This window comes from Mirounga leonina, unplaced genomic scaffold (assembly GCF_011800145.1).
Source record: "Mirounga leonina isolate KUSES-001 unplaced genomic scaffold, KU_Mleo_1.0 Mir_177, whole genome shotgun sequence".
Classification (NCBI taxonomy): Eukaryota; Metazoa; Chordata; class Mammalia; order Carnivora; family Phocidae; genus Mirounga; species Mirounga leonina.
The window spans coordinates 2,263,243-2,276,675 of record NW_023270459.1 but is presented as its reverse complement, the minus strand read 5'-3'; the positions used below and the strand labels follow the sequence as shown (position 1 = coordinate 2,276,675).

Here is a 13,433-nt window from a genome sequence, read left to right as displayed (position 1 = left end):
TGTGGTTTTTATTTTGTTTTGTTTTTGGTCACGGTATCTTATTTTTGACCAGGGAACCCACTGATATTCTGCAAAATGAGTTAGATGGGTATTGCTATTTCCTTTCTGGGAGTTTCAAGGAATTTGTCCATTTCATCTATTGTCAAAACTATGGGCATAGAGTTATCCATAGTATACAGTCGTTATCCTTTTAATGCCTGTAGGGTCTGTAGTGATGTTCATGCCTCTTTCATGCCTGATATTTGTAATTTGTGCACTGTCCTTTTTGACATAGACAAAGGCCAGAAAGGAGAAATTATTTCAGTTAAGGCTGAGAGCCAGCTGGGCCATCCTTATTTCTGCTGCCTTGCTGGCTAGTTGGGTCAGTCATCCTTTTTGACGCTTCCTGTCCCCAGCCCATAGCTCTTGAACCCTCCACGTGGGCCTGTACTGCTTGGCCTCTGAAGTGACTCCAACTTCTCAGAATGTTCTCTTGCCCTCTATCCCTGGCTTCTTCCACAAAACCAAACTCAGGAAGAGGGAATAGAATAACAAAGGAGACGTCACGATGAGGGGTGGCAAATGGCATAGATGGGCTACTTGTTAGAATCTGATGGAAGGCTCAGCTTACCTGGAGAAAGGCAACTCTGAAGTTTCCATGGTGGGGAGAGGAGATCAGGGAAGGAACACAGTTACTGGCAAGGACAACTTCCTCCACTTTACTACCCCTTCCCTTTAACTTTGTCTTCTTCGTTGCTAGAGGGAAGGGACTCATGAGATACTCTCACGGTCCCCTCAATGCCTGCTGTTTGGGACTCCAGTCATCAGCATGCAGAGCTATGAACAGGGAAATAGAGTCTGCCTCCACTGTGAACCTCCAAGAACTATGCCAGGTCTTCTGATTCTAAAGTCCCATTTTCTTTCTACTATGTCAGTGACTCTTATATTAATGCCAAATATTCATTCATTTTTGTGCCAGGTGCTTTCCTTCCTATAGTCTTTAGGGGAGGATGAGGGGAGGCAAGGAAGGAAGAGGACAAGGAAAGACTCTTCTGCCTGAAGGCCTCCAGAGGGTGAGAACCCGCTGGCTTTTGGGATGTGTTCCCACTCTCAGGAGTATATATCTGGTCTCCCTCGCTACCTTTCTGGAGAAGCAATGTTTGAGGAAGAGGGACACATTACAGGGATGCTGCAAATGAGAACCTCCTCTTTATTCCATATATGGAAGCTGGTTTCTGGAGCTAGGTAGGGAAAGGGCTTTGGCCTGGCCCTACCTCTGTGTGGGCCCTAGGGATAAGGGTCTAGATTAGGGTGACAAGGCCTTCCTCCAGGTGGGAATGAAAAGTCCTGACCTCTAGTCAGTCCCAAATTAGGGGGTGGGCGCAATGGTGTGGGGCATTTCCTTGGTGAGGTGAATATCGGCTTGGGGCAGGCTCTTCCAGGCAAGTTCTAAGATCCCGTATTGAGCAATGCCCATAGGATTCATGGTACGGACATTATTCTGACCTGGGAGGGACACCACCTCCTGGAACTCCAGAGGACCTTTAGGGTTTTGAGAGCCACCACAAAACAGGTGGTAGAACAAGCGCTCCCCCGGAACCAGCTCCATGGCCTTTAGGGCCGCCTCATAGGTGATCTCTTGGGATTGGCATTCATCTCTCAGTAACAGCTCCTGTAGCAGCTTCTGGATTCGGGGTGACTTAAGTTGGTACAGGTCCATGAGCTGGTAGAACTGTTCCATCCAAGCAGCACTGTCTTTTGCATATCGTTGCTGCAACATCCGCAAGACATGGTACAGTGCCACAAATGTCTCCCAAAGAGGCACCTCTTCCTTTTTCTTAGAGATGGCCTGTGCCTTCTTCTCCAGCTTGGGCAATCTGGGAAACCTGCCTTTGTCCTTAAAAGCCCAGAAGTCCTTTTGAAACATCAGTGCAAGGGTTTGTTTTTCCACAGAGGCCTGGGCACCTGTGAAACTGTCTCCTGTGGCAGGATGAAAGTGTTGCACCTCCATCTCCTTGAGAGCAGTGGATATCTGCTCTGCCCATGCACTCCTGTAAGGCTCTTCTAGAAGGTGCCAATTTACACCCTTTGGGGTTGGAATCCCTTTGGTACCTAATGGGGACTTTTGTGTGGGGACAGTGAAAGGTTTTAACCAGCTTTCCTTTCCTTTTATAGGTGGGATCACTTTCAGGTACTTTGGACCCATGGGCTCCTTATTGGGTTTTGAGATATGTGCGCTTCGTGATTCCAGGACCTGCTTGTGACGGTACACAATGGCTTCAAGTTGGGCCAAATGTAGCCACTCTAAATTTCCCTTTGAGGTGAGGTCTTTGAGAAGCTGGCACAATCTGTGGAAACTATCCCTAGAAAGCTGTTCTCCTGCCTCCATCCGTTCTAGGACATGGCGGATCCACTCTATATCTGAGAGTACTACCTGAGCACCTATTTCCTTGGCCCAGATTTGGGGCACAGGTACCTCAGTCTTTCTCATCAGAGCTGGATGATGCTGCAAAATCCACTGCCACTTGGGCTCTAGTGGTTCACCTTGGAGTTTGTGAGCTTCCATGGTCTTCCTCAATATGTGAGGTAAATATGGAGTCTTTAAGTCTTGCTCTGGGGACTCCAAAACTGTATCCAAAAGTTGTAGAGGTTTGGGCTTATATTTCTTCAACAGTTCTTGTCTTTCCATAAACCTTGACTCTGGAAGTACCCTGGATGCCTCGAGTGCTCTGGCCCTTTCTTCCCAGGATACTTGTTTCGTAGACACTGGCACTGGTATTGTCTCTTGCCTGCCCAGAGCTATTGAGATCACTTTCTTGGAAGGGACTTTAAGAACTTTTAGTTGTATATCACTGTCTTTGATATCAGGGATTCTTTTTCCAATAGAAGGGATTATTTCTCTTCTTTGGTCCTTTTCTCTTTCTGCTTGTGACTTAAGTAATTTTTCTTTTTTAAAGATCTCTTTTTTCTTGTCTGCCTCTTTTTTCAGTGAGCTTTTCCCCTTTTCTTTCTCACTCAGACTTTCTGACTCTTCCTCACTCAGACTTTCTGACTCTTCCTCACTCAGACTTTCTGACTCTTCCTCACTGATGCTTTCCTTCTCCTCCTCTTCAAACACTTCCTCCTCCTCCCCTTCCTCCTCCTCCTCCTTCTCCTCCCCCTCCTGCACCTTCTTCTTTTTCTTTTTCTCCTTCTTCTCTTTCTCTTCCTTCTTCTTCTTCTCTTTCTCCTTTTCCTTTCTCCTCTCTTCCACCTCTACCTCTTCCACCACCTTCCCTTCTTCCTCTTCCTCCTCCTCCTCCTCTTCTTCTTCCTCCTCCTCCTTCTCTTCCTCAGACAAACTCTCTCGCTCTACTTGGTCTAATAAGCTTTCCATTTCTTCAGAAAGGCTCTCTCTACTTTCCTCTTGACTGGGAAGCTTTTCCTGTGGTGTATCAACTGTCTTTAGCTCTTTTCTCTTTCTCAACCTTTGTTTAAGCAGTGGTATTACCTCTTCATCCTTTGTTAGTCCTTCCTCTTCTTCTTCCTGTATGACTTCTCTCTGTTGTCTAGCCAATCTGCTTTCTTCCTCAGTTATTTTTTTCTCTTTCTTTATCATTCTTTTCATTTCCTTGGCCAGTTTTCTCTGCTTCTTAGCCAGTTTCTTCTCATCTTTGGTTACTTCTGGTTGTTCCTCAGAAAAATCCCACTCTTTGGCATCAAGTTTATTTTTTTCCTTGCTCAATCTCCTTTCCTTAACAAAGAAGTTCCTCTTCATCTTTGTCATCTCTATTTCTTCCTGGGTCAGTTTCATTTCTTCTTTGGTAAGCTCTTGAAGTGCCTTTAAGACTTTGCTGCTTACTTTTGATGCCTTGGAAGTGCCCTCCTTTTCTTTAATCAACTTCCTTACTACTTTGGCTAGCTTCCTTTCTTCCTGCGCATACACTCTCCCTCCTCTGGTAAATTCCAGTTTTCCTTTGGCAATGTCCCTTTGCTCTGTGGCCAGTATCCTATCTTCATACCTCAGTATCTTCTCCTCTAGTGACAATTTCCTCTTGATTAGTTCTAGTTCATTCTTAGTCAGTCTTACCTGTTTTAAGGTTTCTTCAGTCTCTCCTGCAGAGAGAATTTCCTTTTCCTCAGACAGCCTGACTTTCTCCTGGGCCAGTTTCTTCATTTCTGTGCCCAGTGCCCTTTCTTCCTTGGCACCATCCCACTCTCCTCTGAGCATTTTCAGTTCTTGAAATACTGCCCTCTTCTCCATAGCTAATTCCATCTTGTCCTGGGCTAGATTGTGCTGCTTCTGAGCCAGACTTTCCTCTAATTGGGTCAGCTTTTTCTCTGCCTCGTCCAGGTTTTTCTTCTGGGAAAGTTTTTCCTTTTCTTCCATCAGCTTCTTCTCTACCTGAGTAAGTTTCTTCTTGTACACATCCAGTTTCTCCTTTGCTTGGACTAATTTATTTTTGTTCTGCGCAAGGTTTTCTTTGACCTGGAGGAAGTTCTCTTTCCTCTGAGCCAATTTCACTTTCTCCTGAAGCAGATTCTCCCTCTCCTGAGCCAGAGACTTCTCCCTCCAGTCTAGGATCTTCTTGTTCTTTGTGAGTTTCTCTTTGTCCTGGACCAATTTTTCTTTTTCCTGGGCCAGTTTTAACTTGTTCTCCATCAGTTTCTTCCTTTTCTGGGCAAGCTTTTCCTCTTCCTCGGGCAGGTTCTCCTTGTCGTGAGCCAGTTTCTTCTCTTCCTCGATCAGCAGTTCTTCTTCCAGGGTCAGTGTTTTCTCTTCTTTAATCAGTTTCTGCTCTTGCCAGGCCAGTGTCTTCTCTTCCTGAGCCAGTCCCTCCTCTTCCTCAGCCAGATCCTTCAATTCCTGAATCAGTTCCTCTTCTTTCCAAGCCAGTTCCTCCTCTTCCCACATCAGCTCCTCCAATTCCTGGGCTAGTTCCTCTTCTTGCAATGCCAGCTCTTGCTCCTTCTGGGTCAGTTTTTCCAATTTCTGGGCCAGTATCTTTTTTACCTCAGCCAGCTTCCCTCCTTTCTTTGCTATTTTCTCTTCTTCTCGAGCCATTTCCTCAAACTGCTTGGCCAGTTTCTTCCTTTTCTGGGCCAATTTCTCTGCTTCTTGGCTTAACTTCTCCTCTCTTTTGGCCAATTTTTCCTCATTATGGACAAACTTCCTCTCTGACTGGACCATTGTCCTGTCTCTCTGAGCCAGTTTCCCATATTCCCTGGCCAGTTTTCTCTCTTCCTGGGCCAGTTTTCTCTCTTCCTGTGCTAGTTTCTGTTCTTCTTGGGCCAGCTTCCTTTCTTCTTGGGCTCGTTTCCTTTCAGCCTGGGCTCGTTTCCTCTCCATCCAGGCCTGCTTATATTCTTTTTGGATCTGTCTCTGCTCTTTTGTCATCAGCTCTTCTTGTTCTTCTTCTCCCCATTCCTGAGACAATTCTTCTCCCTCCAGGGTCAATTCCTCCTCATCCTTGTGTTCCTCTCTGGACCTGGCCGCTGTCTGTTCCCAGAACTCTAACCACTCATCCCATCTCAGCTTCTTCTTGTCCACATCCAGCTTTTCCTCCTCTGGGAGTGGCTTCCTTTCATCCGTTTGTTGTTTCTCCTCTTCCTCAAGATGCTTCTTGTCCCAGGCTTTCTTCCATTCATCCCAGGATATCTTCGTCTCACCCTGGGCCTGTTTCCACTCATCCCAGGACTTCTTCCACTCCTGCCAAGACAGCTTCCTCTCATCCATAACTGGCCTTTCTTCTTGCTTAACTACTTCCTCCTCTGGTTTGGCCACTTCCTCTACTGCCTGACTCACATCCCTCTCTCTTTTGCTCACTGTCTCTTTTTTATCCACTTTTATTTCCTGCTGAACTTCTTTCCTCTCTTGCTTAAAGGGCTTCGTAAAGGATGTCTTCTCTTCTTTCTTCGATACTCGTTTTCCCTTGGTGAGGCCACTGGGTCCTAAAAAGATAGCTTTCTTTTTCTTGCCTTTTTTGGGAATCACCTGGGTTTCCTGCAAGTATGGCACGTCCTCTTCTTCCTTTTGCACTTGCTCTTGCTCTTGCTCCTCTGGTATCTCGTCCTCCCTTCTGATGGTCATTATGTCATCTCTAATTGCCCCTTCATGAATAAAAATCGGTTTCTCCTCTGGCCAGGCTATATCCCAGTTGAGGTCCTCAAGCAGAACCTCACTTTTTTTCTCCAACAAGGGGCAGATCTCCTGAAAAAGTTCCCAACTGGGCTGTTGATCTGCCAGCACTTCCTGAGCCGTGGCCACTAGCTCCATGTTTAGAGCTTCTGACATTTTTGTTTGGGAACCAGATATTCTAAGGGTCATAAGACGACACAGATTATCCCGCCATGATGAGCTATCTTCAGGGATGGTCTTGCGGCCGGGCGCTCCAGTGGCACCCCGCCCTTTGGCTTTCAGCTGCTTCACAACTGGTTCCTCCTTTACAGCAGACAGAGATTCCTCAGTTGTAACTTCAGCTTCTTTTGTCTTCTTGTGCCTCTTTTTGGGTTTCTGAACTGTTCTTTTCTTACCTTTTCTGTCATGTATTTTCCTCAGCATCTTCAGGGTCAGTGCAAACTGGTCCTTTGAGGTGTCTTTCTCTGGAGGTTGTTGTTCACCATCTTTTGAAATCTTTAACACACTGATGGTTGAAGACATTCTAGAATGGGCAGCTGTATCCTCCACCAAAACTGGTGCAGCTTCCCTCTGGTCAATTTCACCCTCTACGGGACCTGGCTCTTTGCCAGCCTCTTTTATCTTCTTGAGGGCCCGCCACAATTTTCGGACTGCAGGGAAGATCAGGAGATGGAGATAAGGAAGGCATGGGAGGCTTAAGTCACATCTTTCCCACTAATGGTATGAGTAAGAGGAATTGCCGTCAAAGTAGTAGCAACAGAGGGGCCCGAGGCCTTTAAAAAAAAAAAAAAGGATTCTCCTTACTTTATTCCAGTGCTCACCCCTTCCAAATCCTATGGAGATAAGCATTGGAGTCTCCCTGAGTTTGGGTAGATTCTTCCTAGGAAGTTTCTGTGAAAAGATCTGTCTACTTGTCTCTGGTCCTACCTGGTTGATATCTCTTGACCCATGTTAGCCCTAACTATATTGCCTCTTGGGGACCCTGAGGCATGAACCAGATCACCCCATACATACCATGCTTTTTGCCCCCTGCTCGGCCCTGTCTTTGGCCTTTGCCGGACTTGATGGCAGCTTTAGATTCTCCAGGAATTACATCAGGTTGCTTGGAAAGGGATATACGTTCAGAAATCCTTGAGACCTCTAAAGAGAAAGCAGGCTTTTCCTGTCCCTCTGACAAGGTCAGGTTTTCATTCAATCGCTGCTCCACTTGAGTATGAAGGATTTGGAGATCTGTGGCCCGCATCCCCAACAGATGGTCTAGGGATTCCTCCCCAATCATTTCCTGCCTATGAAAGTCAAGGGAGAGGAAAGACCATGGTGAATCAGGGACAACAGAGAGAACGAGAAGGAAGGAACTGCTGTGGAACAGGCAGGGGGCTTGGCACAGCGGCCAACAGAGACAGTGTACGTTGAGGTAAAGGATGGCCAAGAAGAAAGAGGAAGTCTAGAAAGCCAAGGTGGCAATGAATGGAGTGGTTTGTATGGGGACTGAAGAGGTAGGAGAAAAGAATGAAAAGGGGAACTCAAGAGTTAAGGGACAGACAGGAGCAAGAGAAAAAATGGAGACAGGAATGAGCAGTCAGGATTGTCAGGACAGTCTAGGAATGGAAAAAGACTATGAAAAAGAAAAAGGACAGGAAGAGTTAATGGACAGGTATGAAGAGCTAGTGAAGGAAGGGCAAGGAAGAAGAAAATTAGAGGCTAGTCAAGAATTGCAGAAGGCACAAAGAACTTACTGCATCTCCCGGAAGGTCTCTCGGTGCTGGATCAGGTTTAAGAGTGAGGACTTAGAGTGGATTCCGGTGTCAGCCATGAGGCTCAGGGCCTTACTCCTCACTTTTTGGTCCTTGTCCATCAATCCTTGGGCCAGGGGCATGGCAAAGAGATGAGTAATCATTCCTAGATGCTTCAGCCCTTGCCAGGCTAGCTCTCGGATCAGCGGGTTGGAATTGGTGGTATCATCCAGTAGACGATGGGCTGTTTCAGAGCGCAGGAATGAAGACACCTCATAAGAGGCAAAGATTTGCCCCAGTGCACCAATACAGCATTGGTACTTCAGTGGAGAAGCGTGGATCATAATGTTGAGGATTGTCTCCACCAGGCTATTAATAGCTATTTCACTCATCTTTTTCCCCAGCCAACTACGGTTTGCTGAGTCTGTAAGGACACTGTAGGTTACATCCTTAGAGAATCTCATTTCTATGAAGTCTTCATCCTCCTTCTGTGAATATTCTCCTGCATCACTTAGAGATTTTACCCTACTATGCCAGAAGAAGAATTCTTGGGACTTGTCCCAATCCGTTTCCCACACAGGTGAATGCAGGTTGCACTGTAGGTATATTGGACTGCCCTCTGGCCAAAGACGGGCACGAATCACTGAGTTGGGGATGTAGCCATCAGGAGCCAAGAGCCATTTCCGCCCATGACCAAAGTAGCATCGCAATATTTGGTAGGGGCTGAGTCCATCCCAGGCAGTCAGCTGTAGTTGGGGAGGAACCACGTAATGGGGAGGTTTGCCCACCTCCATCCCATCAGTTTCTTCTTTATACGAGAAACCGTGTCTGAAGGCAGGCAGTAACATGGGACTCCCTTGCTCATCTTCCTCTATGACATGTGGCACTGTATGATCAAAGGCAATGGCCCGCTTATTGACAAGTTTCTCTATACCGACTAATTCCTGTTGCCCTTTTCCAAGGTAGATATACTTGGGCACAAACATGGTCTCAAAGGAGAGGAAGAAGCTTGGTGTGAAAGGCTTAGGGGCCTCTAGCACTTCATCTGTCATGCTCATAAAGGAAAGGCGAGCCAGCAGGGTTGGGTGAAGCAGTTTTAGACAGGACACCAGATAAAGACTCTGATTAAAAGACACAAGCAAGTCACCCCGGTCATTTGCAAAGCAGAGTGGGCCAAAGTGCAGCGATGAGTCCAGCATGGCTATAAGTCTGCCATGGAAGTTCCAGACCCGGACAGACCCATCAATACCACCTGTGACAAAAAGGCTCAAGGACAGGCAGACATCAAAGGATGTGATGGTACACTGGTGCAGAGGCAATGTCTCTATAAACATTGAGTCTTCTTGTGACTCAGAGGACAGAAAATCATGGAACTTCCAGAGACGCAGACAGTTAGTCTCCGTGATAGCGCCCACAGACGTGGGTAAGAGTATCAGGTGTCTTAGGTGACAGCTGCTGAGAATGCTGGCGAGGGGCTTCAAATGTACCTTCCTCCCCTCGAGCACAGCTTCTGATAGGTGTACATAGTCATCCATTCCATAGGAGCAGAGCAAAGAGTTTTCTCGGCTACCAAAAAGCCCTCCAGGTAGTGTAGAGAGTGCCAGGATAGCTCCAAAGTGCATGAACTTCTCTATCCTGGCACAGTAGTTCTGGGAAAGCACTCTTATCACACCACTCTGGTGTCCAGAGAACATGAGTCCTTGTAGACCCCGGCCCAGGTGGAAATGCCCATAAGCCAGGCATTGTACCCAGTCTTGAGAATTTGGTGAGGTGCACAAGAGATACTTGGCTGGGCAAGGGCAGCGGGTCGTGTCAAACACCAGCACCTCTGCATTGCCCGTCGCTACGAAGAGCTCCTCTTTTTCTGGGTCATAGGCCCAGTCCACAGCCCGGTCTAGAATCATGAAGGGCCAGGTGAGGACCAGAAGATCCCCTGTGAGTGGGGACACAAAGCGCAATAAGCCATCCTCAGTAGTGCACAGGATCCGGAACCAGTTATCACCGCAGCGGACCCGACGCAGCTGCTGGGGAGCAGAGCCACAGACGCTGAACAGGCTGTAGAAGCAAGGCAGACGGCGCAAGGAGAAAGTATGCGTAGTTTGGCAGAAGAAAGTAGTGTTGTCGATAAACTCGAGTTCATACAGTTCCTCGCCAAGTTCTAGCCGCCGCAGCAGGTTCCCCAAAGTCAGGTTCCACTCCTTGATCAGGCCTTCCTTGCCAGCCGTTAGCAGGGTGTGGGCTTCTGGCCGGCTGCGGATACAGGTCACCGATGAGGAATGGGCCTTGAAACTGTGGAGAGAGTTTCCCCGGACAAGGCTCCATACTTGGATTTCCCCAGTCTTATTTCCGGCATAGAGAAAGCCCTGGTCGAAACAGGTGAAGCAGCAGGTGATAGAGGAGCCGCTGGTGGTGGACATGAACCTCTGAACCTCTCCTAGCTGGCCGTGGCCCTGGCGCTCAAGGACCCTCACCACCGTCTCACATAGCGCGAGGAGGGAGCCATTGGGGCCGTTCAGCCTGATGTCCTGGACAAGCTGATCTCCAGGCATGGGGACCATGTGGGCTACTTGGAGGCCCTTGCCGCTCCTCTCGATGATCCAGGTGACCACTGCCCCCAGGATGCCCGACAGAAGCATTTTCATTTCCGGGTCATAGCAGAGGCAGTTGATGTTAAAGCGGCAGGGCACTATACCCAGGGGTTTGAATGACCGGAAGTGGTCCCCAAAGAGCCGCAGGATCAGGTCACCACAGTAGGCCACGAGGATATGAAAGGAACCTGTGTGGACCATGGACTGGATGGGCGGCAGTCGTTCAGTCATGGAGAATGTTCTCTTCTCGACCATGTCCTCAGTTTTGCTCTTCATCCATACTACAGCCTACAAGAGAGTAAGAGGGACACTGCCTAGGAAAGATAGTTGAAGAGGAAAGGGCAGAATATGCAGCTCCTTTCCCCTGTGCTCGTGATGAGGAGGACGTGGAAGACTCTCGAGTGTTTTTACCACCCTCCCTCCCCCCGCCCCAGTTATGGGAATTGGAAATACGTAGAAGCAGGAAGCCTGGGACCCTTTCCCTAACCTTGGCCTATTTTAAGGGAACCAGAAAACCTATTCAAGGAGAGACTGTAATTGAAGAAGGGAGGAGGGGGCGAATCCTAGATCTAGGTCATTTTCATTCAAGAGGTAGATCTCCCTTTGTCAGTCTGGGGTGAGAGCTTACGTGGGCACGGCCCCTGTCGGATGAGCTAAGAAGGAGAAGAAAGGCGAGGCAGTTCTACCTGTATTTCTTTGGTGCTTGTCACCCAAGAGAGGGAGGCAAAGAAGTTGGCATCACTGAAGTAATAGCATATAAGTGGCATATTTTGCGGATGGCGAGACTCTCTGAACAGTATCTGGGACTGGTCACTCAGCACAACCACTTCATTCTTCGGGTCTTCTGACGTTTGCTGGGGAGAGGCATGGCATGAAACGAAGAGACCAGGACACATGTGCACTAAATATATTCTCACACAAGCCACAACTGAAGCCATTCCCAAGGTCATGCCTCATGCCTGTTACACCCACACATGCACGACTTGTCACTTGTAGGACACCTACACTTCACAAGCAAGTAACACAATGCCCGACACAGGAGAGAACCAAACCCCTATAGGGCCTAAATGGGCAAATTTCATGGTGTGAGCACAGGGGAAAACAGATGTTCTTCCCAACATACCCGTTCGCTAACACTCCCCCTTCTGTCTACAAGGTACAGATGTCATGAAAGACATATTTAACACATTACCCAGTGCACCACCGTGGACCTACATGAAATGTAACAGAGTGTGACAAAAGTCAGTGCAACTTTAAGTTCTTAATAAGGCTTAAAAGTGCACAAAGGTAAGACATTAACACCCTGCCTCGCCTTTAAACATGACAGAGGAAGATAATATATATGCAATATGTATTATTCCACAGTGAAAGAGCGTATGCTATGACACATTCGCCTGGGATAGTTTACACAAAGCCAACCAGAGCAAAACCGAGGTCGGCAAATGTTCTTTCTGGTGCCTTCTCCCTTCTCTTTTAGAAAAATCTGTCTCCCCAAAGGGTTGGTTCCTCTGACAATGCTCCAAAGTGTTCACCTTCCACTATCAAAATGTACTTGCAAGAGATCCCTAGGCTCATTTGGAAATGAACGGCCCACTTCCTACTAAGGGGACAATTGTCTTATGGTCTACTGTGCCTACTTTCTGCTTCCCTGGAAAATCTATGCTTCTTTGAAGTGCTCATAACAATTAAAATAGATAGAGGCCAATAACACGTTTATGTCCTACATATGTATTACCTTGCTTTTATGTATGATGTCATTTACCAAGTATTTAAAATCCTTCCACAGGGGAATGAGTCTGGTGGAAGACATCACCTTGATTATTCCCTGGTCCACCTCAGGACCGTTGCTTAAAAACCTGTGGGAATCCAAAAGAGTCCAGCTTAGCTGTTACTACTTTTTGAGGAACTAGGACTCAGAAGTCAAGATCCATGAACTCATGTGTATTGAACATTTTTTGAACATCAGGAACTATCCATAAGACACATCTCATTGAACCCTCAGTGAGGCCCAGTGAGGTAGGTATGACCCCATTTTAATATTTTATTTATTTATTTGAGAGAGACAGAGATAGAGAGAGCTCGAGCAGGAAGGAGGGGGAGAAGCAGACACCCCGCGGAGCAGGGAGCCCCATGCGGGGCTCGATCCCAGGACCCTGGGATCATGACCTGAGCCAAAGGCAGAGGCTTAACCATCTGAGCCACCCAGGTGCCCCAGTATGACCCTATTTTATAGATTAGGAAATTGAGACTTGGGGAGGGTGAATAAAAGAGTTGAGGATTGAATCTTAACATTGGCTGTCATAACCCTGTAGGATTTTATGGGCGAAGGAAGCATGGAGGGGGGCTAGAAAGGAATATGGTCGCAGGCAAGTAACATTTCTTTGCTGCTGGTGGTGTGTCAAGAGAGCATTTTGCAAGGACTTGGGAGTTCCCAGAGTGCGGTCCTTGGATCTCATGCACTGGGATTCCTAGGGAAGGAGTCTGTCTTAAAATATAGATCCCTAGGTACTGTCCTGGACTGACTGAAGCAGAACCGTGGCAGTGGGACCCAGGGACCTTCACTTCTAACAAATTCCCTAGATGATTCTATGGACATTCAAGTCTGACTACTGAAATTGTAAATTGAAATGAGGGGGCCCCCAGGACTAAGAGTCGACCCCACCTTGCATCGCTGGAGAAAGGATCCAGCCCTCTGGCTTTGCAGGCCTTTCCAGGCTTTTGGAATCAAGTAGCTCTCTCACTCATGATGCATCTGCTGTTCATCATCCTCTTCCCCATTCCTTTCTCCTTGGCCTTCATGAGGACAAACCTCTATTTTTCCTTCTTGGATTGGGAATCCTACTTTTAATAAGCCCCCCTCTGTTGGGGAGTCTGTCATTGGTCTGACGATGGGCTTGTTTTCTTCATTTGTAAAATGAAAATGCCAGCCTTGCCTACTTCACAGGATTGTTGCAAAGATCAAATAAAATAATTCCTGTGAATTCCTTTTTAAGTATACTCTGAAGGGACAAACAA

General features: G+C 47.4%; 1 protein-coding gene across 1 annotated transcript; it reads right to left on the bottom strand.

The window, feature by feature from the left end:
* Positions 1-1,259: 1,259 nt before the first annotated feature.
* On the bottom strand, positions 1,260-12,228 carry WDR87 (WD repeat domain 87). Its single transcript, XM_035023883.1, has 5 exons — positions 12,154-12,228; positions 11,105-11,272; positions 7,834-10,706; positions 7,112-7,383; positions 1,260-6,747 (listed from the first exon to the last, which is right to left on the bottom strand). The coding sequence occupies exons 1-5, from the start codon at positions 12,226-12,228 to the stop codon at positions 1,349-1,351; spliced, it is 8,787 nt and encodes a 2,928-aa protein (XP_034879774.1). The 3' UTR covers positions 1,260-1,348.
* Between the last annotated feature and the right edge of the window lie 1,205 nt (positions 12,229-13,433).